Raw genomic sequence first — 24,577 nt, 5'->3', positions numbered from 1 at the left:
CTACTGCAGCAGGCGGCACTACTGCAGCAGTTGGTACTACTGCAGCAGGCGGCACTACTGCAGCAGGCGGCACTACTGCAGCAGTTGGTACTACTACAGCAGGCGGCACTACTGCAGCAGTTGGTACTACTGCAGCAGTTGGTACTACTACAGCAGGCGGCACTACTGCAGCAGTTGGTACTACTGCAGCAGGCAGCTTCCCCTCAATATGGACATGGCCCAGAGCCCTGGGAACCTCCTGAAATTTTGGCAAACAGTTTTAACTACTATGGAAATTACATTCTAACTCTCGCCCCTTCCTGCCTTTCACTGCAGATAAGAGGGTAAGACAGCCTCACAGGATAACATTAAAGAGACAAAACCCACAGTGCTGCATGAGACCACGCCTGGGCATAAGCCTGAGGCCCCTTAGTGTCCCTGGCTAGTATCAGGATGGTTCAGTATCTGGCCCATCCAGCTCCCTCCTTGAGACCCCTCAGCCCTGGCTTTCCTGGGGAATAACTGTTTTGATGGGGCCAAAACTAGGCCAGTGATAGGGCCCAGTGTATGTAGCACAAAGGGCCCAGACTCATTCCTCCTAGGGCACCAGGTTCAGACAGGTGCATTGCACACCCTGGATCTTAGGATTCCTCCTCAGGGAAATATGGGAGCAGCAGAAAACTGGGGACCAGGTAGGTCCCCGGGTCTTCCTGACTCATGATTCACATCCACAGGGAACATTTGCAAAGTTCTTTAATCAAAGTGCTAACTGCTCCCCTAACTGGATACATACTTCATGCCTAGCCTTATATCCATAATAATCTCATTTAAAGCTTAGACTGGGCCAGGCGAGGTGACTCACGCCTGTAATCCTAGCACTCTGGGAGGCCAAGTGGGGTAGATCACTTGACCTCAGGAGTTCAAGACCAGCCTGAGCAAAGTGAGACCCCATCTCTACTAAAAACAGAAAAACTAACAGGGTGATGTGGTGAGTATCTGTTAGTCTCAGCTACTGGTCTGAGACAATCAGACCAGGAGACTGAGATTGCTGTGAGCTATGATGATGCCACCGCACTTTACTCAGGGTAACAGAGTAAGACTCTGTCTCAAAAAATAAAATAAATGAATAAAATAAAGCTCAGGCCAATGAAAAGATGGGAGCTGTTATCATATTTTAGATCAAAAGAAACCAAGGCTCTGAGCAAGGTATAATTCTATAATCACGCCTATGATCCTAACACTCTGAGAGGCTGAGGTGGGGGGATCGCTTGCGCTCAGGAGTTCGAGACCAGCCTGAGCAAGAGCAGGACCGTGTCCCTACTGAAAAAAAAATAAAAAACTAGCCAGGTGTTATGGTGGGAGCCTGCAGTACAGCTACTCGGACGCTGAGGCAGGAGGATCACCTTAGCCCAGGAGTTTGGCTGATCCCAAGGTAACTCCAGCATGGGTGGCAGAGCAAGACTGTGTCTCAAAAAGTAAACAAGTATGAAATCTATAACCTAATAACAGCCTAAGAATATGGGGAGGGGGTAAGGGGAGAGGTGGGGGGAATGGGTGGAGGGAGGGTGATTGGAGGGATCACTTCTATTGTTTATCTTACAAGGGTACAAGTAAATCTTTCTAAGAGTAGATTATGAACGTCTTAACACAATAACTAAGAAAATGATATGAAGGCTATGTTAACCAGTTTGATGAAAATATTTCAAATTGTATGTGAAAACAGCACACTGTACCCCAGAATTGCATTAATGTACATAGTTATTTAATTTTAAAAACAAAAAGTAAACAAGTAAATAAAAGACACCAAGGTAAGTCCCTTTCCTCCAAAAAAGAAACCTAGACTCCAGAAGGGCAAATGCCCTAGTTTTGCTAACATCACTTCATAATGGGAAACAGCTGTGTGTGAGAACAACCCTCTCCCGACATCCTCCTCATGTTTGCACAAGCCCCAGCCCCTGAATCACAGGAACCGTGCTCCCCACCTCCTGGTGGTGCTGAGAACATTTGCTCTCATCATCTTCGTTCCTCCGGGTTTAATCATCAACATAAGTCAAGAGCCCTTGATGACTGGAGGTGGAGCACATGATTGCACTTATCCTAACAGCCTGGCCAGGGCCACATCAGATCAGCCCAGGCACAGGACAGGACCCCAGCAAGCACATGCTGTCCTGGAGGGTCCTCGGCAGCCTGAAGGAGACAAGAAAGACCGAGGTATGGCAGCTCAGGGGAGGAGCCCTCAGGGTCCTCCCAGCCCTGGGCACCCAGAAGTTCCATAGTAAACACAGCAGCAGAAAGGAGACCCACGTGCCTCTGGGGAGAGAAGAATAGGGACACCTGGCAGGGCCCCGGGAAACATACCTGACAGAGGCCTGAATCTGACCGCACCTTACCCGCACTTGGTCAGTACCAGTCATCAAACTCTCCACTCCCCTGTCCCACTGTGCTCCCAGGTCACAAGTAAGGAAAAAAGAACATGATGTGACATTCACTGAGTGTTTGCCACATGTTGGACACTCTGCTAGGGGCTTTGTAAGCACTGTCATGTTTAATCCTTGTATTCTATGCATGGAGAAATTGAGGCTCAGGGAGGTCAGCTTTCTTTTGAATGCACACAGTCTATCTTGGAAGCTGCCCTCAAACTGCTGGCATCTGGCCATTTCTGTGCAAATCCAGTATTTTCAGAAGCACAGAATGTGCACCGCCAGAGTGGTGATTTTCTTCATCTATCCCGGTACAGTTCTATTTGCTATTTTCCAGTCCTTGAATTTCTCTGTCCTCCTGCCTGGTAGTCCTGGCTAAGATCACCACTTCCAGGGCCAGAACTAGGGAAGGGCAAACAAGGGACCCAAGGTCAGAATATAAGGAGCTGCTCACCCTGCAACTGCAGGCTGGCACTTGTGTCACCTGGTCCCATCTGTGTCCAGTATGAGGTGGCATGGAAAGGGGGAGAGTGTGCCTTGTTCTTGGTTTAAAGGAAATGTTTCAAGTATTTCCCCTTCTAGAATGATGCTTATTTCTTTACCAAGTTTTTTCTGTTTTGTTTTTGAGACAAAAGTCTTAAGCTGTCACACTTGATAGATTTCTGTGGCATCATAGCTCACAGCAACCTCCAAATCAGGGTTCAAGCAATCTTCTTGGCTCAGTTTTTGTCTATTTTTAGTAGAGACAGGGTCTCGCTTTTGCTCAGGCTGGTCTCCAACAGACCAGTCTCCCAGAGTGCAAGGATTACAGGTGTGGGCCACTTCACCCTGCCCTCTTTATCAAGTTATTAAAAATTCTTTTCTATTCTTCTGCACTAGTGGTTTTTACCATGAATAAATCCTGAATTTTATCAAAATTTATTTCTGTATATATTGACATGGTCATAGGATTTTTCTCCTTCAATCTATTGATATAGTAAATGACAGTTATATATTTTTTTCCAATATTCAAATATCCCTTCATTCCATGAGCAAAACCCATTGTGGTCATGGCACATTATGAATGAGTGTATAATTTTCCTGGCTTGTTTTACCCATCTCGGGTGTTGGCATTAAGGTAATATTTGCTTCAAAGAATAAATCAGAAGGTATTTCTATCTTTTTTTCTCTGGAAGATTTGGCTGATCTGTTCATTTAAACAGTTAGTATAACTTTAATGTAAAACTATTTTTAAGTTCAGTGTTCTTTTGATGGGAAAAATTTTAACAACTACTTCAATTTAATTAAGAGACAAAATACACAGCTTGGCACCTGTAGCTTAGTGGCTAGGGCAGAAGCCACATACACTGGAGCTGGCAGGTTTTAACCCAACCCAGGCCTGCCAAACAATGATGACAATTACAACAAAAAGTAGCTGGGGGCGGCACCTGTGGCTCAAAGGAGTAAGGTACCAGCCCCATATGCTGGAGGTGGCGGGTTGGCAGGTTCAAACCCAGCCCCCACCAAAAACTGCAAAAAAAAAAAACAAAACAAACAAAAAAAAAGTAGCTGAAGTATCTGGGTGTTGTGGCAGGCGCTTGTAGTCCCAGCTACTTGGGAGGCTGAAGCAATAGACTCACTTAAGCCTAAGAGTTGGAGGTTGCTGTAAGCCGTGATACCATGGCACACTACCGAGGGTAACATAGTGAAAGTCTGTCTCAAAAAAAAAAAAGAGAGAGAGAGAGAGAGAGAGAGACATAGCGCAAAGCCAGGTGCAGTGGCTCATGTCTGTAATCCCAGCACTCTGAAGGCTGAAGTGGGTGGATTGCCTGACCTCACGAGTTCGAGACCAGCCTGAGCCAGAGTGAGACTCATCTCTAAAAATAGCCGTGCGTTGTGGTGGGCGCCTATAGTCCCAACTACTGAGGCAAGTAGGATCACTAGAGCCCAAGAGTTTGAGGTTGGTATGAGCTATGATGCCATGGCACTCTACCAGGGTCAAACAAATGAGACTCTGTCTTAAAAAAAAAAAAAAAAACCTAATGCAAGAAAAATTTTGTTATTTCTTCCTGATTCTCTTAAGTAGTAAGTATTTCCATGATTAAGTAGTTTTGCAATCCACTCTTTGTCACTCAGGCTGGAGTGCAGTGAGAGATCATAGCTCACTGCAGCCTCCAACTCCTGGCCTCAAGTGAGCCTCCTGACTAAGCCTTCTGAGTAGCTGGGACTACAGGCACACACCCCACCCGGCTAATTTTTTTCAATTGTTTTGGTTGAGTCATAGTTTCATTATATTGCCCTGGCTGGTCTGAAGCTCCTGGGCTCAAATGATCCCCCCACCTCAGACTCCCACAGTGCTGAGATTACAGGCCTGAGCCACCACACAGTGTTCCTGAGGTACATCCTTCAGAAATCATTTTTGAGAAGATTTCTTGATGGTAAAGCCTTATAATCTTTATTTATCTGTAAATGTCCTCTTACCACCTTTTTAAATAATAAGTAATGTTTGTTAACTTTTTACTTGAAAACAATTATAGATTCACAGAAAGTTGCAAAGCAGTGTATAAAAAGTCTGTTGCTTCCTGCTGTCCATCTTTTTGTGATCCCAGTTCCCCGCGGTTCTACGCCCCAGCTTCCCACCCTTACTCCACGCCTGCTGCTCCATGTCCAACCTGCATTTGATTGTTCATGTGATTGTTGGCCAGGTGGCCAAGTCCTTGCAGATCCTTCCTACCATATATGTGAGGCCAGTGATGCCTCAAAGTGTGTGTCCTTTCTAAGCTCTAGCTGTATGATGGGAGATTCCTTCAGACCTTGGTTCTTTTTAACTGTTTATTCTCCAGATGAACCTTAGAATCACTTTGTCAAGTTCTAGAGAAAACTCCCATTGGATGTTATATTGGACTATGTTAAGCTCAATTAGTTTTTAGGAAAAAATGACATTTTTACATTCCCAGTTGGGAATCTGGTCTCTTTCTCTGTTATGCAAGCCTTGTACATCCTTCTGTAACCTTCTCCTCCGTGTAACATCCTACATAGTTCTCATTAATCTAAATTCCTAGATAATTTACAAGTTCCCATTGTTATTTTGAAGATAATTTCCTTTCTGTTGTGTTTTCTAACTGGTTATTGCTAATACATAGAGAAATACTTCTTTTTTGTAATAATGTATTGAGTCTTTAACCAGCAACCCTAAAGAGCTCTATTAGTTGTTTTAGTAGCTCTCCAGTTCATTCTTTGGTATTTGCAAACACGTAATCATGATTTATCTTTACACCTTCATTTATTCCTCTTACTTTTTTCTTACTGCATTGGCTTTAAAGATCAGCAACTTGATTGCTTCAGAAATCATCCGCAATGAGGACATCAATGCAAGGGTGAGCACCATCGAGAAATGGGTGGCCGTGGCCGACATATGCCGCTGCTTACACAACTACAACGCCGTGCTGGAGATCACCTCTTCCATGAACCGGAGCGCAATCTTCCGGCTCAAGAAGACGTGGCTCAAAGTCTCTAAGCAGGTGCGGGTAGGAGGCTGGCACCGCTGCCTGCCTGGGGATGGATTGTGACTGGGACAGGAAGACCTATGGCCTGGCCACTGGGCATCCACATGTGGGCAAAGAACTGGGCTGAGGGGCAGCACACTCTGGTGGACAGAGCATTACTTCTCCTGGGACCAGATATCAGGCCCCCAGATGTGGCAGTAGGATTCAAGGGACATTAATACCTATTCTCACTTGAGTAATTAATACCCCTAAAGTGGGAAGTATTGGTCCCAACGCTCTTCACTTCTTGACTTGGGACAGAAGAGTGGTATCTGCATGGGGGTCCCAGCCCAGATCTGCAGGGAAGCTGACAGTGGTCAGATGATTCTGCAAGTCCCTTCCCAGGACTCCAATCTCACCTGCCCATCTGGCCACCAGAGTTAGCAGGTCCCTGATAGTTGGTCATTTTAAATGTGGGCTTGATCTTTACTCACTCAAAACAAGATTCTGAAAAACCACAGGTAGATTCTTTCTTGGGAATAAAACTCCCTGCACTGGGGTCATGGGGTGGGGGGCAGTTCTCCTTAAAGGAGGGCACAACAGTGAACTTGGTAGATACCTAGCCCACACCTGCATGTGTGCAGGGGCTGGACAAGCACCACCAATGGTTGAGATGAGCCTCCAAGAGCACTGATAACTGGACAGCAGAGTCTGTGCTACTATAGCTGGAGAGGCCACGCAGGACCCAGTGGCTCCAAGGGGACCTATCTCATCTGGGCTGCTCTGGGCTTATATACTGTGTCCCCCTCATTGTTCTCTTTATCACCTGCTCCTGCTCCTCACTACCCTCCTCACACCAATAGCAGGTCATGATCTATGTACCAAGCAGGCAGCATGTCCTTGAATCCTTCCTGCTCAGCAGCCAACTCAGGACAGCCTGAGACTTCTCTGCCTTCTGGTCAGCCCAGCTCCTGATCACAGCAAGGCTGCAGAGCATGCAGGGATGCCCTTGCTTTCCAGGGAGCGTGGGCGTCTTGCTGCCTGACATGCAAAGATGCCAGGCTTAGAGCAAGGACTGTGGAAGATAAGTGAGCAGGCTCGAGGAAAGAACAGAGGCTGGGAGCGTGGAACTGCAGTGCTGCAGGCACATCTGGCCACACATGGCATATGCTGTCATGAACTCCTGAAGTCAGGGCTTAGGCAAGGCTCTGCAGAACCTCCAAGTCATCCAGGCTAATCTGACCTGTCAAGGTTCAGACAGGGCTGTGGGCAGGCTCTGGGGGCCCAGTTTAGGTGCATGTCTCTCTCCTCCTGCTATAGGGACAATGCCATCTCTTCCAAAGGCCCTCCAGGCCAGGCTCCAGTTCCCCACCCCACTAGGGGCTTCCTGGAGCCCACACTCCTTGCATTTCTTGGCTTCATTCTCTAGCATCACCCTCCTTATGACATTGGGGGGCCTTCCTAAAATCTTCCCTTCTTGGAGACTACAAAGTTAGTCTACTTGAAGGTTACTTACTGGTCAGAGCATGTGGCCCAGCCTATGTTCTAGGATGTCACTCAGGACCTAGGGCCAGCTGGCCTGGTCCATAAAGCAAGGAGGCCTCTGGCAGCACATCTCTTCCCCCTCCCCATGTGTCTGCACAGCCCCTGATCAGACCAGCAGGCCCCTGGCAGCATATCCCCTCCTCCCCGTGTGTCCGCACAGTGCCTGAACAGACCAGCAGGGCAGCTCATCATCTCTCTGCAGGTATCCTGTGGACACTTGTGACCCACCTAAATGGCCTCATGTCTTAGACGGCCTGACATGTTGCCTCAACAGCTCATTTTTTCTCTCCCTTAAACGTGCTTGCCCAAAGCTGTTGAACAGCATTGTATCCAAGTCTGCTTCCACCTTTGGCAAGAGCTTAACAATCAGGTTTTGTTTGGGAGTTTTCATTTCTCCTTTCTTCTTTCAACCCCTTACCCATCCTCTTTGCAAAACAAATAAAAGAAAAACAAAAGAAAACTCTGCCACAGAAGAGGATCTGGTGATGACATCCCTGTGTAGCACAGTACAGGTGACTAACAGGGTTTTTATGGGTCACCTCTCCCAGGATGGTTGTATTTTAGCAAAAACAAAAGACCTGCTTTGATTGACAATACATTTGGCCTCTTTGGGAGGGAACACTTTGGGCCAAGCAAGAGTCTTCCGTCTGGTGAACAGGAAGAAATGGTGTTTGGAGACCATTTATCATCTTTCTTCCCGACACTGCTCCTGGCTTGGTCCCTGCTTTCAGTGACATATCTATCCCAAGGGTCCCTCCCTCATTTCTGCACACTAGTGTACAGACCCCAGCAGAGACTCCTGAGATCCCTGAGGTTTGGTGTCCCAGGAACATCAAAGGACGGACATTTCTGGCCCGGCAATAAGGTGCTTAAGCTGCTTCAATTGGAACTCACTTTTTAAGTAGCGTCTGGGAAAATTCTATGGTCTCCCAGGCCATAGAGGTCCTTCCTGGATAGAGCATGACAACCCACACAGCAAGCACAGGGATGTGGAAGGAATCAAAACATGCCCAGACCAGAGCCACACGTTTGTCCCAGGCATACAGAAAAGCCATATGTTGGGATACCCTCTGTATCCCTCATGGCCTCTCAGCACAGTGACACTTCACTCAGGGTTGTGTGACCCAGGAGCTGTGTGGGCCCCTGACCATGCCTCTGTGTCTCCCACAATTCTAGGCTATCTGAACTAGTATTGCCCTTAGGGAACATCTGTACCTACCCTTGCAATCCCCATAAAATGTGGAAACTGAGGCCCAGCAAGGCAAGAGGCGTAGTGGTTTCCCTGCAGGAAGTCAGGGGGGTGGTGACAGCCTGGAGAGGCCCCAGGTTTCCTGACTCAGCCCCCACATCTGACCTGGCACCACACCAGGCCATTCCCTGCAGGTGGGTGGGAAAGAACAGCAAGGAGGATGCAGCTCTGGAAAGGGATCAAGAGTGGGAGGGAAGCTGGACCTGGGGTGGCAGTGGCCAGGCATCTGGGCTTTGCCAGCATCTGAGCAGACATCACAAGTGGAAGCAGATGGTCCACCTGACTCAGTATGGCTCACGCTATCCTGACACATGTCTCTTTCACCAGATCCAGAACACACTTGTGCTCTGAGTAAGCAGGGTCAGCCCAAACCAGGGGACCAGGGCTCTGTACCTATGAAGCCCTGAGATGAAAGGAGTGCAGACTTGGCCATAATGCTGTTCAACAGCTTTAGGCAAGCCGGTTTAAGGGAGAGAAGGGGCCACCCTGTCCCCTCTTTTCTTCCATCAGAGGGAAGCTTCTTATTTTCTGTGGGCAGATTCCCCAGCCAGAAATCTGACCCAAAGACTGCACATGCACTTGGCCTGGCCTGCATCCCTCAAATCTGACCCAAAGACTAGACTCTGTGTATGGTTGGCCTCTGGGGCCAGGGCCCCTGCCCTTCCCCTACTGGCACTCTGGTCTTATAACTCATGGCTTATCTCTGGTATAGTTTCTTATCACATTCTGGATTTTGAGCAGCAGAGCTGGAAAGGGAGTTTCTGTTCTATGTCACCATTTTATAAATGAGGCTGCCAGGGCCCCATATGTAAAGTATTTCCCTCAGGCTATGCAGAGAGAGAAATGTAAGACCTCACTGCTCATTGGACCCAGGGCTCTCTCTGTGGGACAGTCTGGTCACTTCAGACAAACTCCAGCCACAGAAACACTGCTCCAGACCAATGTGTACTGGACCTGGCTTGGTCATTTGGTAAACCCCTTACCCATGGGTTTCCTCCTCCATACCCAGGCCTTTTCTTCTTTGTTGATCAGTTCATCTGCCATCTTTTTTCTTGATACTTAAATTTGGGTGGTGTACATGGAAAGGAAGGTGCAAGAAGAGGGTCACATCTTCTGGCTGCAATTCTTAAAAAAGATCACGTTAAGGAACATCGGCCATCCCCTGCTCTATGTGCAGGCCTGGGAGTCAGTCACCCAGCAGGTCCTTCTAAGCCAGCAGGTCTCAGGATCACACAGCATTTCCAAAGGCTAAATCTTCACTCAAGTCCCCTATGCCCACTTCCTTGCTTCTCAAGGACATGGGAGCACAAGCACACAAAACAAATACTCCTAGGGAGTTAGGGGCAAAGGTCCCAGCCCCAGGAAGTCCCCAAACCCAAAGGAATGTGGTTCTGGAGACCTGGAGGGCAGCATGCTGGACGAGGGCCTGGGCCCTGGGCCCTGGGCCATGGCATGTGCTGTGTGTTAGTAAATGCTTCTGATTCCTTCTAGACAAAAGCTTTGATTGATAAGCTGCAAAAGCTTGTGTCATCAGAGGGCAGATTTAAGAATCTCAGAGAAGCTCTGAAAAAGTAAGTGCGTGTCATTTTGTCACTGTTATTTTTAAAATTGTAGACCCAGATTGCAGAGGAATTCGTATGCCACCCCAGCCGGGGCAGGCGGTCTGTCTGTCTGTTCCTCTGTCTACCCACAAGACCTCTAGGCTTTCCCAGCCCCCAAAGGTGGAGTTCCCCATTGTCTGCCAAAGAAATTCCAGGATTGAGTGGCATTTCTCAGGCAAAGCACAGGAAGAACCCTGGAATCCCGGAAGCACAGTAGCTATGATAATAACAGTGATGCCAGGTCCCTTCATTCTAAAATGCACATTCTCTCATATTTTAACAGTTCTGACAGCAGGATATGTCTTAATGTCAGTGTGTTTAATGTGATTGTTTCCCTTCCCGCCCACCCATAAGTCCTCTGAGCTCGAGTGCATGTCATGGACTTGGCATCTTGGAATCAGGGACGTGCCCCTCAGCTTGCAGAGTGCCCCCACGTTGGGGGGAGGTGGGGCTGCACAGCCTCGTGCTCTGGCCATTCCCCTGGGATGATGCTCTGTCTGGGGACTCTCCTGTGCCCTGTGGCATCTTTAGCAGCAGCCCTGGTGTCTGCACACAAGATGCTAATGCTCCCCAACCCGCAGTTGTGACCACCAAAAATAGCTCCATGCATTGCCAAATGTCCTCTGGGGGTCAAAATCATGTCCCTTGAGAGCCACCACAGTGCAGCATCTCCTTCCATCCTGTTTCTCTGGGCCAAGAAACTAAGGAGCTAGTTAGTAGCTGGCCCAAGGACATATGGCCATGGCAATAGAGCCAGACCTGGCCCAGGCTGGTGTCCGAGGCCAGCACTCTGAGGGTTGCCTTGGCTGTCTCCATGAAGCCCCAGTGAGCTCTCTCAGGCAGGCAGGGACCTGCTGCTCACGTGGCCACACTCTCCTGTGAAATGTCAGGGTTTGCTACTGCCTCTTAGGGGCTTCTGCACTAGTCTGCCCTCCTTTTCCTGACTAAATGTCCCTTCCTGTCCTTGCTGACAGTAACTCACCAGACCTTAGAGAGTCCCTGAGCCCAGGAAGCCTCTCCTCCCTGCAGAGATCACACAATTGCAACCAATGTGGGGCCCCCTGATCCTGGGAATGGGACCAGCCAACTCCAGCCCTTGGCAGTGGATTTGATGCACTACTCACCACCCTTACTGCCCCTGCCAACCTCATCTGCCTCCTCTTCTTGTTTTCTTCCTGCTGTACTTGGTCTGTCCCTTGCCAGCTGTGTATACCATCACCTTGACCATCTCCACTTTGTGTCTCAGACAGATGTTCCACCCATCTGTGCTGCTGGCCTTCTCTATTCTGCCTGGGTTCCCTGCAGCCCCAAGCACAGGGCCTGTGGGGAGCTGCCCCACCATGTTCTCACCAACCTGTCCGCTGCCCTGGGGCACCCCTGGCCTCTTTTACATGGCTTCCTTGTCTGCTGCACTGCCGCCTCCATGTCTCCGTGGTCCCCCTCTGTCTCAGAGTTCCCATCCTGGCTTCCCCCTTTCAGGTTACCTGTGTGCCCGTGTAAGTCCCTCTCCCACATTATGCCTGAAGCATAGGGCAGCCTGGGAGCTAAGACCATCACATGAACCAGGCTCTGGCCTAGTGGGCCTGAGGAAGTTGGGAGCAAATGTTTCCTGTGCTCCTTCTCCTGAGGCCCTGGGTATTCATGGACAGGGGACAGTCATGGGGGCCTAAGCAGCCTGGTGACAGTCTGTGAGCACACTGAGCCCCTGTGGTGAGCCTCACCATGCAGGTCCTCAGCCCTATTCTTAAGTTTCAGGCATCTTTTTTAGTCTATAATTAAAATATCCAATGTGTGCCAGCCCCACGCTGGAGAATGGCCCTACTTCCTCTCCCAGTGAAGACTTCACTCTCCAGCCACTCTCTTTAACGTCCCTTGGTTACCAACAGTCTTTGCCATGTGTTGCCCCTTCAGTCCTCTGCCAGGGCTCCCTGAGAGTGACTTTATCTCCCTTCTTCATTCCCTAAGCCTAAGCTCTCGCAGCCTGCTCTCAGCCTCCCAGAAACCAGAACCTTCCCACAGCTCAATGCAACAAAAATTTGGCCAAGAACTAAATTTAGCAGTGAATTTTGGTTACCAGCACTTTCGGGGCTAATTCCAGTTTTGACTACCCTGTCTAATCTAAACCCAGCACAATTTGCATATCTGTACCTTTTGTGTTTAATTTGAATAGGAAGTCTTGATTTAGAGGAACACGTAGGACAGGCTATTATTACAGGCTGCTGCAGCAAAAGCTTGTCCCTTTGTTCCTACATTAAGGATAGGAACAGCTATGGAGGAGAGTGTCACCTGGCTGCTGGGGTAAAAATCCACTTGTCTACATGGATATAATGAGTCCAAAGCTAAAGTTGTAGAGTTTCAGGGGCTCCAGCTGGGCCAAGTATCTGTTTCTATCTTGATTTTCTGCTTGTGCCCACATAGCAAAACCCAGCCTCCCACTGCTCACACAACAAAGCAGTTGGCGTCCAGGTGACAAAAAGCAAAATTGGACTCCACACCCCGTTCCAACCTATTTTCAGAGTTCGAGTACCTGAGGGCTCTGTGCCCAGTACCCCCACCCCAGCCCTGAGTGCCCTTCACTCCCTCCTGAGGCCCTTCATTGGGTGGGTCTGGAGGCAGAAGAGAGGAGATACCGACTATAATATAGCCACTAGAGTGGCTATTTCCACATCTGGGCAGGGCAAAGGGAGGGAGGAGCTGCAGACCAGGCAGAGGCAGAGTGGAGGCAATGCGTTCCTAGGAGTTTGTATAGAGCATATTGCACAGCCAACTCTGGCCATCTGCAAGCGACCCCACAAGATCTGTGTCACTTGACATTATCAGGACATTCTTGATAAAAGAAACATCAAGTTTGGGGGCACTGAACAACCACAGGCAAGATCAGGATGCCAGGTGTTACCAGGCATAGGGCCCTTCCCAGAAACCAGAAGCAGCTTCTAGGATGGGCTGGGGGCATGTCCTCTCTGCTTACTGAAAGGTCAGCTATAGGTGCGTGGGACTCTGCCAGCAGAGGAGGCCACCCCCGTAATGGCTTTGCTAGGTCTGCTCTGGCCAACAGCAAGGCTGGACCCTGCCTGAGAGAGGCCAAAATGCCCACGTGGAAGACTCAGAACTGACCAGGCACTGGGTGTGTTTCCTACCTGCAGCCCCCCATACTCAGCACGGTTCAGTCCCCTCATAGTGCACCCTTTTGGAGCCCTCCGCTGTCCCGTCCTGGCAAGCCCATACATTTGCCTGCATGGCTCTGGGTTTGGTTGGTGTACGTGAATTGATGAGAGTGCTCTCCCAACCCCCAGCCACCAAGACGGCTCCCTGGAGAGGTGATAATTAGGGACAGAGGTCAGTACCAGGACAGAGAGTTGCCACTTGCAAATATGTCATCTACTCACAGCTAGGTCTGGTCGGAAGACCCCCTCACTGATCTTTCTCATTGTTTGGTTGGGGGCAGAGACCCCAAAGGCCTTCAGAAGCCCCCTGAGTCCCTGATCATTCCCAATTAGCTTGCAATTCCCCAGCCTCCCTTCCTCCCCTCCTTCCTTGAGCACTCTGAGGTCACCTGTCACCTCTGAGAGGGGAGGGCACCTCTCAGAACCCATAGGTCGGCAAACTGCCATAACCTCCTAACTCCAGAGTTACTTCTCAAATCTTGGGATTATTTCTTCATGAGACCCACAAACCTGGGCTTCAGAATAGGAGCATGATAAAAAGGAAATAAAAAATGAAACACAAAATACATAATCAAAGGGCCAGAAGAGCCCAGAGCAGTTCTCCAGGGGTCCAGATGATCCTTTACTTTTTTTAACAGCCCACATTAAAAAATAAAAATTTTTTTAAAACCCACATATAGTATATTTGAAATTACAACCCCATATATAGGCTCAGCACCTGTGGCTCAAGTGGCTAAGGCGCCAGCCACATACACCTAAGGTGGTGGGTTCAAATACAGCCCAGGCCCACCAAACAACAATGACGGCTGCAACCAAAAAATAGCCAGGCATTGTGGTGGGTGTCTGTGGTCCCAGCTACTTGGGAGGCTGAGGCAGGAGAATCGCTTGAGCCCAGGAGTTAGAGGTTGCTGTGAGCTCTGATGGCACAGCACTCTACCCAGGGGGATAGCTTGAGGCTCTGTCTCAAAAAAAAAAAAAAAACCCATATATATAAATGCATATATGCAAAACAGGAACAAAATTTCCACAAAACAGTCTCAGCGCCTGTAGCACCGTGCTTATGGTGCCAGCCATGTACGCCAAGCCTGATGGTTTTGAAGCTAGCCCAGGCCAGCTAAACAATGATAACAACTCCAACAAAAAAATAGCTGAGCAATGTGGTGGGTACCTACAGTCTGACCTACTTGGGGGGCTGAGGCAAGAGAATCGCTTAAGCCCAAGAGTTTGAGGTTGCTGTGCGCTGTGATGCCACAGCACTCTACTCAGGACAACATAGTGAAACTCTTTCTCTCAAAAAAAAAAAAAAAAAATTCCACAAAACAACATACACCTTACCTTTATTCTATGCGGTGGACTCAGATACCTTCTATTTCACTTTTTTTTCCTAATCTGGTCTCTACATTTCAACACCCATGAAAGGGTCAAGACCTTTGTATGGAAAAATGTGTCTGTGCACTGTGTCTGTAACCTAGTAGTCCATGTCCTTCACGACTCTGTCATACCTGTGCCAACTGTACCTGTGTTTACTTAACAGCCTCCTTAAAATTAATTCACTTTTTCACTTAAATAAATTTAAACAAGACAGAAAATTTTATATCGTGACAATAAATGGAAAACCAACACACTCGCCATAAATACAAGGTTACCACAATAAAAATTAACATAGTGAAAACAAAGCAGTGGTATTAAATTCTGGCTGAACTGATGCTTCCAACACTTGCTGCTTTGAAAAAGAAAAGAAAATGAAGTGAAAAAAGGAGCATGGTGAGGGTTAAGAAGTGGCAAAGCCAAGCCACCCCAAGTGAGGCCCCCAGCACAGGGGAGCAAGTAGCAGCCGGACTTTTTTTTTTTTTTTTTTTTTTTTGAGACAGAGCCTCAAGCTGTCCCCCTGGGTAGAGTGCCGTGGCATTACAGCTCACAGCAACCTCCAACTCCTGGGCTCAAGCGAGTCTCCTGCCTCCGCCTCCCAAGTAGCTGGGACCACAGGCGCCCGCCACAACGCCCGGCTATTTTTTGGTTGCAGCCGTCATTGTTGTTTGGCGGGTCCAGGCTGGGGATTCGAACCCGCCACCTTAGGTGTACGTGGCTGGCGCCTTAGCCGGTTGAGCTATAGGCGCCGAGCCCAGCCGGACGTTTCTTACCTTATGCATCCACGTTACCTAACGGCATCTGTGCATCACCTAAGGCGGCTCCCAGACCACCTGAAATAGCCGTAGCTGGCGGGAGTGCTACTGCACGGGAGCCTCGGGACCAGAGAGGGAGAGGTCTGCCCAGGGTCACACAGTGAGCAGGTGAAAGACAGAGGTCAGATTTCTGTGCTTGCTCTGCATTCTCACTGCCTCATCTCCCTCCAGAGTGGCCACATGGTCACTTGGAGACAAAGGTGGGACAGGCTGGAAGTTAGGGTTACCTGCATCTGTGTGCTGAGCTGAGAGGAGGCCATGACCACTCAGCTCCGTGACAGACCCCATTAACCCTCACCAGCACCCGCCCTGGAGCAAGCGTGAAGGAGCCAGAACAGGACCCTGCCTCAGAGCCACAGTCAGAGGCATGGCCCCCCAGGAGTCACTTATGGAAACCATCACCAATCCTTGCCCAGAAGCCACTTCTAGGAAAGGGACCTCAGAGGGAAGTTTCCTTCCTGGCACCCCAAGCTCAGTGCTTTGGTGGGTGGGAAATGCCTCAGGAGGCAGAGAGGAGGTCACAGGGAATAGAGGATACTAGGGTGGGTGACTGGCAGGAATTAGGAGGTCATCCAGGGGTAGGATTTAGACAGAGTATTTCAGTGGAGAGAGAGGAGAGATCTTGGCGGGGCTGATGGCAGAGCCCAAGGCCTCTGACTGGGACAGAGGGCAGGAAGGCAGAGGAGGTTCTTCTGGCTCAGGTAGGAGACATATTGAGATGCCCAACTGGTGTGAGAGGTCCCAGCCAGCACTGTAGCCCCCTGCCACCACCCCACAGTGCAGTGCCCTGCTGACCATCCTAGACCCAAAAATGTACTGTTTGTTAGTGACTAGACATTCCTCTAGCAAAGCAAAAGATGCATGCAAGATGTTCTGTTCTTGGCAGAAATTCCCTTTATTAAGTGAAAAACTTTTGTTAATGCCATTTGCTTCCAAGTTGTGACCCACCATGTGTCCCTTACCTGGGGATGTACCTCACCGACCTGGCCTTCATCGAGGAGGGGACACCTAATTACACGGAGGATGGCCTGGTCAACTTCTCCAAGATGAGGATGGTGCGTCTCCCCCAGCAGGGCATGGGGAGGAGGGCTGTCCAAACCCAGACTCAACCTGGGCCACCCACACACTGCCCCCAGGCCAAGCCCACTGCATGGGGCACCCCATTCGGAAGTCCAGCTTCCTCAGTAAGACTGTCACTGCTGCTACAAGGACACCCCATTCAGGAGCCTGAGTCCAGCTTCCACAGTAAAAGTATCACTGCCACTACTGAGCAGGTTTGCAGCCCTGAGCACGCTTTGCCTGCACTTCCTCCATTAGTCCTGACTATCTGTAACACAAGTGGTCTTATTACGTCCCCCTTACTGATGAGCAGATTGAGGCTAGGCAAGGTCAAGTGACAACTCCAAGATCACTCCACAAGTAAGGGCAGAGCCATGTCTGATTCCAAAGCCTGCACCTCTATTCACACCCATTCTTTATTCATATAAATACTCATTTGCTGGCCAAAGTAAAATCACTTAGACAGCATCTCTTAAGAGCGTAGGTTTCAAATTTCCCCAAAAAAATCTAGGACCTGGGAGGGTGGCTGAAGAGACCTCTCCAAACAGAAGCAGGCCTTCCAGCTGTCTTTTTCTTTCCCCCCTCCCACCAGAAAGCCTCCACATAAGATTTTATTTCATAGGAAAAGCTTTGCTGTCAAACTTAAGTTAGAGGCATTGTCCTGGTGACGGAGTAGAAGGCCCTTCATACTGTGTCTTGCACATAGTAGCACTTAGGAAGTGGCAGATCCGTTAACTTATGTTGGAGTCCTGGGGTTGGTTTGGTTATGTTGAGTAGCTTAGGTCACAGAAAAAAAGGTGTTTTTTTTTTTTTTCTCAATCCCATAGTATAATTAACCTGTAAGGTCTTGACACATCTTGGAAACAGACTGCTGGTTTAAAAAACCATGATGGCTCAGTAGGGCTTTCCTTCAGAAAGCATGGTAGTTGGAATTAAGAGACTGAGTTCACACTTAGCTGTTGATGTCCCCTTAGGGTTTGCAAAGTGGGGGTGGCACCAAGAGACCAAAGTGTCTCCCAACATCCTCCTTTTTTCCCACAGATATCCCATATTATTCGAGAGATTCGCCAATTTCAACAAACTGCCTACAAAATAGAGCACCAAGCAAAGGTGAGTGCAACCTGCCCCCCTGCTTGGCTCTTTCACAGTGGTGCCATGCAGGCTGCCTTCTGCCCTTCACCTCTACATCTGTCTGCTTCCCCTTCTTGAATTCTACTGGGCCCAGTTTCAACACCATCCCTTTAAGGACACCTTTCCTATTCCTTGTCCCCTGGTCAGGCGGACATCCTGCAACTCTCATCTGATTTCGCCTGCCACAAGGTTTGTAATCATATCTGATCTTCCTCAGGGCAAGAGAGGCAGGGTTTATAACATCTTTTTTTGAAAGATACTCACAAGTTACAAAATTCACAGATTTAAAGAGTACACACAGTGAAGTGTCATGTGCCCCAGATACCTAGTTTCCCCTCCCAAAGGCAACAGAGTCACCAGTCTTGGCCAGTCCTCAATAATGATGGACATTTAGGTCGTCCCAGTGTTTTGTGGAGGACTGAAGAAACACCACGTACGTCCGGAAACAGGCAGGGGGCTGTAGTACATGGATCCATGGCCTGAGCTGCATGGAGGGCTGAGAGACCCTTACTGAAGACTCCCAGAGTTTTCCTGTCTGGGGTGGGCACATCTGTCTTGCAGAGGGACAGACTTGTATAAGGCTGAGAAGGACAGAGCTCCTGAATGACTACAGAGAGGAGCAGGGACCAGCCTGAATCACGTGGGCTCCTGGGAGGATCTGGACCTTTGTCCTTAAAATGTTGGGAAGCCAGCTGGGTGCAGTGGCTCACGCCTGTAATCCCAGCACTCTGGGAGGCCAAGGCTGGTGGATTGCTGGAGCTCAGGAGTTTGAGACCAGCTTGAGCAAGAGCGAGACTCTGTCTCTACTAAAAATAGAAAAACTGAGGCAAGACAATCGCTTGAGCCCAAGAGCTTGAGGCTGCTGTGAGCTATGATGCCACAGCATTCTACTCAGGGTACCAGAGTGAGATTCTGTCTCAAAAAAAAAGAAAAAAAATGACAGGAAGCCCTGAAAGGAAGTCATATCACTGGGTAAGTTTGCATTTTTAGAAAGTTTCAGGGCTGCATAGAGAATGGTTGAGATGTTGGTCTTACATCATTATCTATACCCAGTGCTGGTAGCCCCATTCTACAGATAAGACAACTGAAATCAGCTAATCCAGTTGATTCTTGGGCTCCCAAAGCTATGACCTTTTTTTCTCCGCCCAGTGACTGTCTGCTTCCCATACAGCATCTTAACCATCTAGTTTGCAGTTCACAAAAAATCCAGTTCTAGACACACCCAAAAGAACACCAGAAAATTATGGTTTTGGTCAGGCATAGTGGCTCATGCCTGTAATCCTAGCACTCTGGAGGCCAAGGCTGATGGTCGCTTGAACTTAAGAGTTCAAGACCAGTCTGAGCAAGAGCAAGATCCTGTCTCTACTAAAAATAGAAAAGAAAAAAAACTATCCAGGTGCTGTGGTAGGTGCCTGTAGTCCTAGCTACTCTGGAAGCTGAGGCATAAGGATTGCTTTGACCTCAAGAGTTTGAGGTTGCTGTGAAGTAGGACACCATAGCACTCAACCCAGGACATAAAGTGAGACCCTGTCTCAAAAAAAAAGTATCTGTTTCATGCCATGTTCTGTGAACTCATGATCTGCTTTGTAAAAGAAAAAAAATCAGCAGGTTAACTAATGGGGCCACTTTTGCATTGCTTTGCTTTTCATTCATTCTCTCACTCAACAAATCCTTAGTGAGCAAGGCTTGTGGACACTGCAGTGGGCACAGCAGTGAGAGAAACAGACTCTTGAGCCTCATGAGTTTGCATTATAAAGATAATAGACTGAGAGGTAAAAAAAATAATATGATCAACAATTATTCTAGCCATGGAAGAAATAAAGCAGGGGAGGTACGTGGAGGGGCTAGGGAGCCCTAGGATTTTGAGTGATGGACAAAAGAGAGACCACGGGCATAATAAGAGACATGTAAACTATGTTACGTGTCAGAAAGTTTAATCTGGCTCGGCGCCTATAGCTCAACCAGCTAAGGCGCCAGCCACGTACACCTAAGGTGGTGGATTCAAATCCCCAGCCCGGACCCGCCAAACAACTATGATGGCTGTAACCAAAAAATAGCCGGGCGTTGTGGCGGGCGCCTGTGGTCTCAGCTACCTGGGAGGCGGAGGCGGGAGACTCGCTTGAGCCCAGGAGTTGGAGGTTGCTGTGAGCTGTAATGCCACGGCCCTCTACCCAGGGGGACAGCTTGAGGTTCTGTCTCAAAAAAAAAAAAAAAAGAAAGTTTAATCTGACTCTAATCAGGAGGAACCAACAGACAAACCCAAAATGTGGAACATAGTAAAAGATGACTGGCCTAGAACTCCATGGTGTGCTAGGAAGCGTCATATTGGTCCAGGGTGGAGAGTTTGAGACCTCATATGTATTAATAGTATTTGCTGTAAAGATAAAAACTATTTGACATTTATTAAGAAGGATAATATTAAAAAAAAAAAAAAGACTCCTGGAATAGAGCTGGGTGCCAGGGTATGTGCTTGTAGCCCCAGCCACTTGGAAGGCTGGGGTGGGAGGATCATGAGTTTGAGCCCAGCCTGAGGAAAATAGCAAGACCCTGTCTTGAAAAAGGAAAAAAAAAAAAGACACACAAACCAAAAAACCATTATTGCAACAGAAGTCAGAACTATTGCCAAGTATCATGGCTCTCACCAGTAATCTCAGCACTTTGGGAGACTGAGCCAGGAAGATCACTTGAGGCCAGGTGTTCAAGACCAGCCACGGCAATAAAGTAAGACTCCCATCTCTGTCAAAAATAACACAAAAAGTTAGCCGGGCATGGTGGCATGTGCCCATAGTCCCTGCTACTCAAGACACCAAGGAGTAAGGCCAGGAGTTGCAGACCAGACTGAGCAACATAATGAGACCCTGTCTCTACAAAAACTAGAAAAGTTGGCTCAGTGCCCATAGAACAGTGGTTACAGTGCCAGCCACATACACAGAGGGTGGCGGGTTCAAACCTAGCCTGGGCCAGCTAAATAACTGCAACAACAAAAAGAAATAACCAGACCTTGTGGAGGGCACCTGTAGTCCCAACTACTTGGGAGACTGAGGCAAAAGAATCTCTTAAGCCCAAGAGTTTAAGGCTGCTGTGAGCTGTGATGCCATAGCACTCTACTGAGGGTAACATAGTGAGACTCTGTCTCAAAAAAAAAAAAAAAGAAAGAAAAACAGGCATAAATATTAATATAAACACCACAAGAAATGTCTCCAAGGGCTGTCGTGCGAGCTACATACATAATATTAAACATCCTAGGGACCACACTTTTAAAAAAGCAAAATGAAATAGATGAGATTAACTATAATAATGTATTTTATTTAATACAGTAGAACCAAAAGGTTGTCAGTTTAACATGGTCTCAATCTAAAAGATTTTAACACTACCTTTTAATTCATACTGAGTTTGCAGAAACCCATCATGCATAGCCCACATCACACCACAGTTCAGATGAACCCTGTTTCAGGAGCTCAGTAGCCGCAGGTGGCTGGTGGCTGCCACATAGGACTTGGCGCTCTACAGGAGGGGATGGTGGCTATTCCCAGAGAGCTAGGCTGGGGCTGGGGAGAGGACATGGGGAACCACTGTTGTTCACCATGAACTGTTTAACAGTACTTGGCTCTTTAAATTACATAAAAATGTTACTCTAAAATAAGATATGAGCTGGGCGAGGTGGCTCATACCTGTAATCCCAACACTTGGAAGGCCAAGGCAGGTAGACTGCTGAGCTCACTGAGTTTAAGACCAGCCTGAGCAAGAGCAAGACCCTGTCTCTAAAAATAGCCAGGCATTGTGGCTGGTGCCTGTAATCCCAACTACTTGGGAAGCTGAAGCAAAAACAGGATCACTTGAACCTAAGAGTTTGAGGTTGCTGTGAGCTGCCATGGCATTCTGCTGAGGGTGACCAAGTGAGACTCTGTCTCAAAAAATAAATTCAATTCAATTCATTTAAAAATAAAAGAAATGAAAATATGACTTCTTAAAAAAAAAAAAAAAAAGCAAAAATAGAGACAATATTTCTGATGGTCTGGCTGTGCGTTTGGGGCAGAGCTGTCAGAAGGATAAACACACAGTGATCTGAATAACAAGACCAAAGTCCAGTCCACCAGCTCTGAGGGAATTGAGCCAGCTGGCCTAGGTTCAGGGTGGCCTCTTCAGCCAATTAACAGCAGCAAACCACAGAGTACCCAGCACCTCCGAGGTTCCTCCTTCTCCCTTCTCCCACTCTGCCAGCCCACACCAGCCCAATCCTACTCAGGGATGACGTAGGTTCAAATCCTGCCAAAGCTATTTATCAGCTATGTTACCTTCTGCAAAACATTTGCCTGCCTTATCTGTAAAATGAGATCCTTACACCAACCTAAAAGGGGTTGTTTTTGGTGTTTAAGACACCAAACACCAAATAGGGCAAACTTCATAAAAATGCCTTATGAAAGCATTGCTGTCTCATGCACGAAACTTGGCCGCCTGGAGGAACAGTAGGTTTCTGGCCTCGATGTCTAAGCAGGGTGATTCTGAAGGCTTGCTGAGGATATCTGACAAGCTGAAGGGGGTGTCCTTGGAAGCTTGGGAGATGAAAGCAAGTCCTGCGAGGAAGAGCAGAGGTGCTCAAACGCCCTTGTGCTACAGAATATGATCACTAAAAAGAGGGATTTTTCTTTTTTTTCTTTTTTTTTTAATTTTTTTATTAAATCATAGCTTGTACGTTAATGCAGTCATGGGGTACAGTGTGCTGGTTTTATATACAGTTTGAAATACTTTCATCAAACTGGTTAACATAGCCTTCATGGCATCCTCTTAGTTATTGTGTTAAGACATTTATATTCTACATTTCACCCTTATAAGATGAACCATAGGTGTGGTCCCACCAAACACCCTCCCTCCACCCATCCTCCCCCTTCCCCTCCCCTCCCTCTCCCCTTTCCCCATATTCTCCCCATATTCTTGGGCTAAAATTGGGTTATAGCTTTCCTATGAAAGCTATAAATTAGTTTCATAGTAGGGCTGAGTACATTGGAAAAAGAGGGGATTTTACTGTAACTTTTTTTTAAGTATAATAATGATCAGTGAGTGCTGACAAGGCCATTCTGCTGACAATGGCAATTGGAAAATACTCTTGAAAGAAATGTGTTAAATTATAGTAAGAAACCAAATCATCCTGCCTGCAGGGATTTATGTTTAAAAAACTTAGCTGAGGCAAAGGCTGTATCCTAGAAGATATTCATTGCACATTCCTTTTATATGTAAAACATCAAAAAATCTGAAAACAGCTTACGCATCCCCAAACAGGCGAAGAGTTTAGCAAAATACAGGACAGCAAGAAGAGGTGGTATTACAGCTACCAAAAAATACAGCTTTCAAGACAGTGTTATGGAAACATGGACATTTTTCATAACAGTATAAGGGAAAGCATACCAAATGCCATCCATTTCATAGTTGCGACTATGCAAAAGTAGTTTTGTATTGTCAGAACTAGATCAGACAGAAAAATGAAAATGGTGTTTTTGGAGTGGTAGGATTATGGGCGTTTTTCCCTCCAAAAATATATTTTATATTATTATATCCTTTCTTCTATGATAAAAAAAAAAATAACATTAAGGGCTCGGTGCCCAAAGCACACTGATTACAGCATCAGCCAAGGGTGGCAGGTTCGAACCCGGCCCAGGCCAGCTAAAACAACTGCAATCAAAAAAAAGCTGGACATTGTGGTGAGTGCCTTGTAGTCCCAAGCTGCTTAGGAGGCTGAAGCAAGAGAATCGCTTAAGCCTTAAGTTTGAGGTTGCTGTGAGTTGTGACACCATGGCACTCTACCAAGGGTGATATAGTGAGACTCTGTCTCAAAAAAATATGTATTAAGAGAAAAATACCCACACAGCTCAGTAGTGTTTGGGGGGCTCTGTGAGTGTTCATCAGCCACAGTTGTCACAGGGACCAGACAGGGGCTACACCCAGAAGGCACTGTGGTCACATCACACCCTGGAAAGCCTCAGGAATTACCAAAAGAAGTTAAGGATTTCTTTGTTTCCTGCCCCCCTTCTCCTTAAACTTTCCCTTAAGCTCTGACAGGCAATTCAAATAAGCATTACTGCTCTCCTGACTTGTCTCATTAAGTTTTAATTGTTGTGAGGCACCTGTGGCTTAGTGAGTAGGAAATACTCATATACCAAGGGTGGCGGGTTCAAACCCAGCCCTGGCCAAACTGTAACAAAAAATAGCTGGGCATTGTGTCAGGTGTCTGTAGTCCCAGCTACTGGGGAGACTGAGGCAAGAGAATCACTTAAGCCCAAGAACTGGAGGTTGCTGTGAGCTGTGATGCCACGCACTCTACTGAGGGTGACAAAGTGAGACTCTGTTTCTAAAAAAAATTAAATTAAAAAATAGAATACAAAAGCTTTTATTGTTGATTATTGTTTCTTTGGCTGAGCATTTGATGAACTGTTTCAGGCATGTATTTAAAAAAGCCCTCTAGGCTGGGCGGTGCCTGTGGCTCAAAGGAGTAGGGCGCAGGCCCCATATGCTAGAGGTGGCAGGTTCAAACCCAGCCCGGGCCAAAAACTGCAACAACAACAACAACAACAACAACAACAACAAAAAGCCCTCTAGGCTGGGCGCAGTGGCTCACACCTATAATACTAATACTCTGGGAGGCTGAGGCAGGTGGATCACTTGAGCTTAGGAGTTCAAGACCAGTCTGAGCAAGAGTGAGACCCTGTCTCTACTGAAAATAGAAAAAGAAAAAAAACCTAGGCTCAGCGCCTGTGGCTCAAGTGGCTAAGGCGCCAGCCACATACACC

General features: G+C 47.7%; 1 protein-coding gene across 1 annotated transcript in view; it reads left to right on the top strand.

Annotated features, from left to right (window-relative positions):
- The window catches only part of RASGRF1 (Ras protein specific guanine nucleotide releasing factor 1), a 114,977-nt gene that overhangs the window by 88,365 nt on the left and 2,035 nt on the right, over nucleotides 1–24,577 (top strand). Inside the window, exons 23-26 of the mRNA XM_003784570.2 lie at nucleotides 5,702–5,899; nucleotides 10,149–10,228; nucleotides 16,543–16,660; nucleotides 17,706–17,774. Of these exons, the coding sequence (XP_003784618.1) occupies nucleotides 5,702–5,899; nucleotides 10,149–10,228; nucleotides 16,543–16,660; nucleotides 17,706–17,774 (465 nt within the window). The remainder of the gene's footprint in view (nucleotides 1–5,701; nucleotides 5,900–10,148; nucleotides 10,229–16,542; nucleotides 16,661–17,705; nucleotides 17,775–24,577) is intronic.

Source organism: Otolemur garnettii, unplaced genomic scaffold (genome assembly GCF_000181295.1).
Source record: "Otolemur garnettii isolate 467f Iridium unplaced genomic scaffold, OtoGar3 scaffold00011, whole genome shotgun sequence".
In the NCBI taxonomy this organism is placed as follows: domain Eukaryota; kingdom Metazoa; phylum Chordata; class Mammalia; order Primates; family Galagidae; genus Otolemur; species Otolemur garnettii.
Note: the sequence above shows the minus strand (reverse complement) of the source record. Positions and strands in the feature narration are given on the sequence as shown.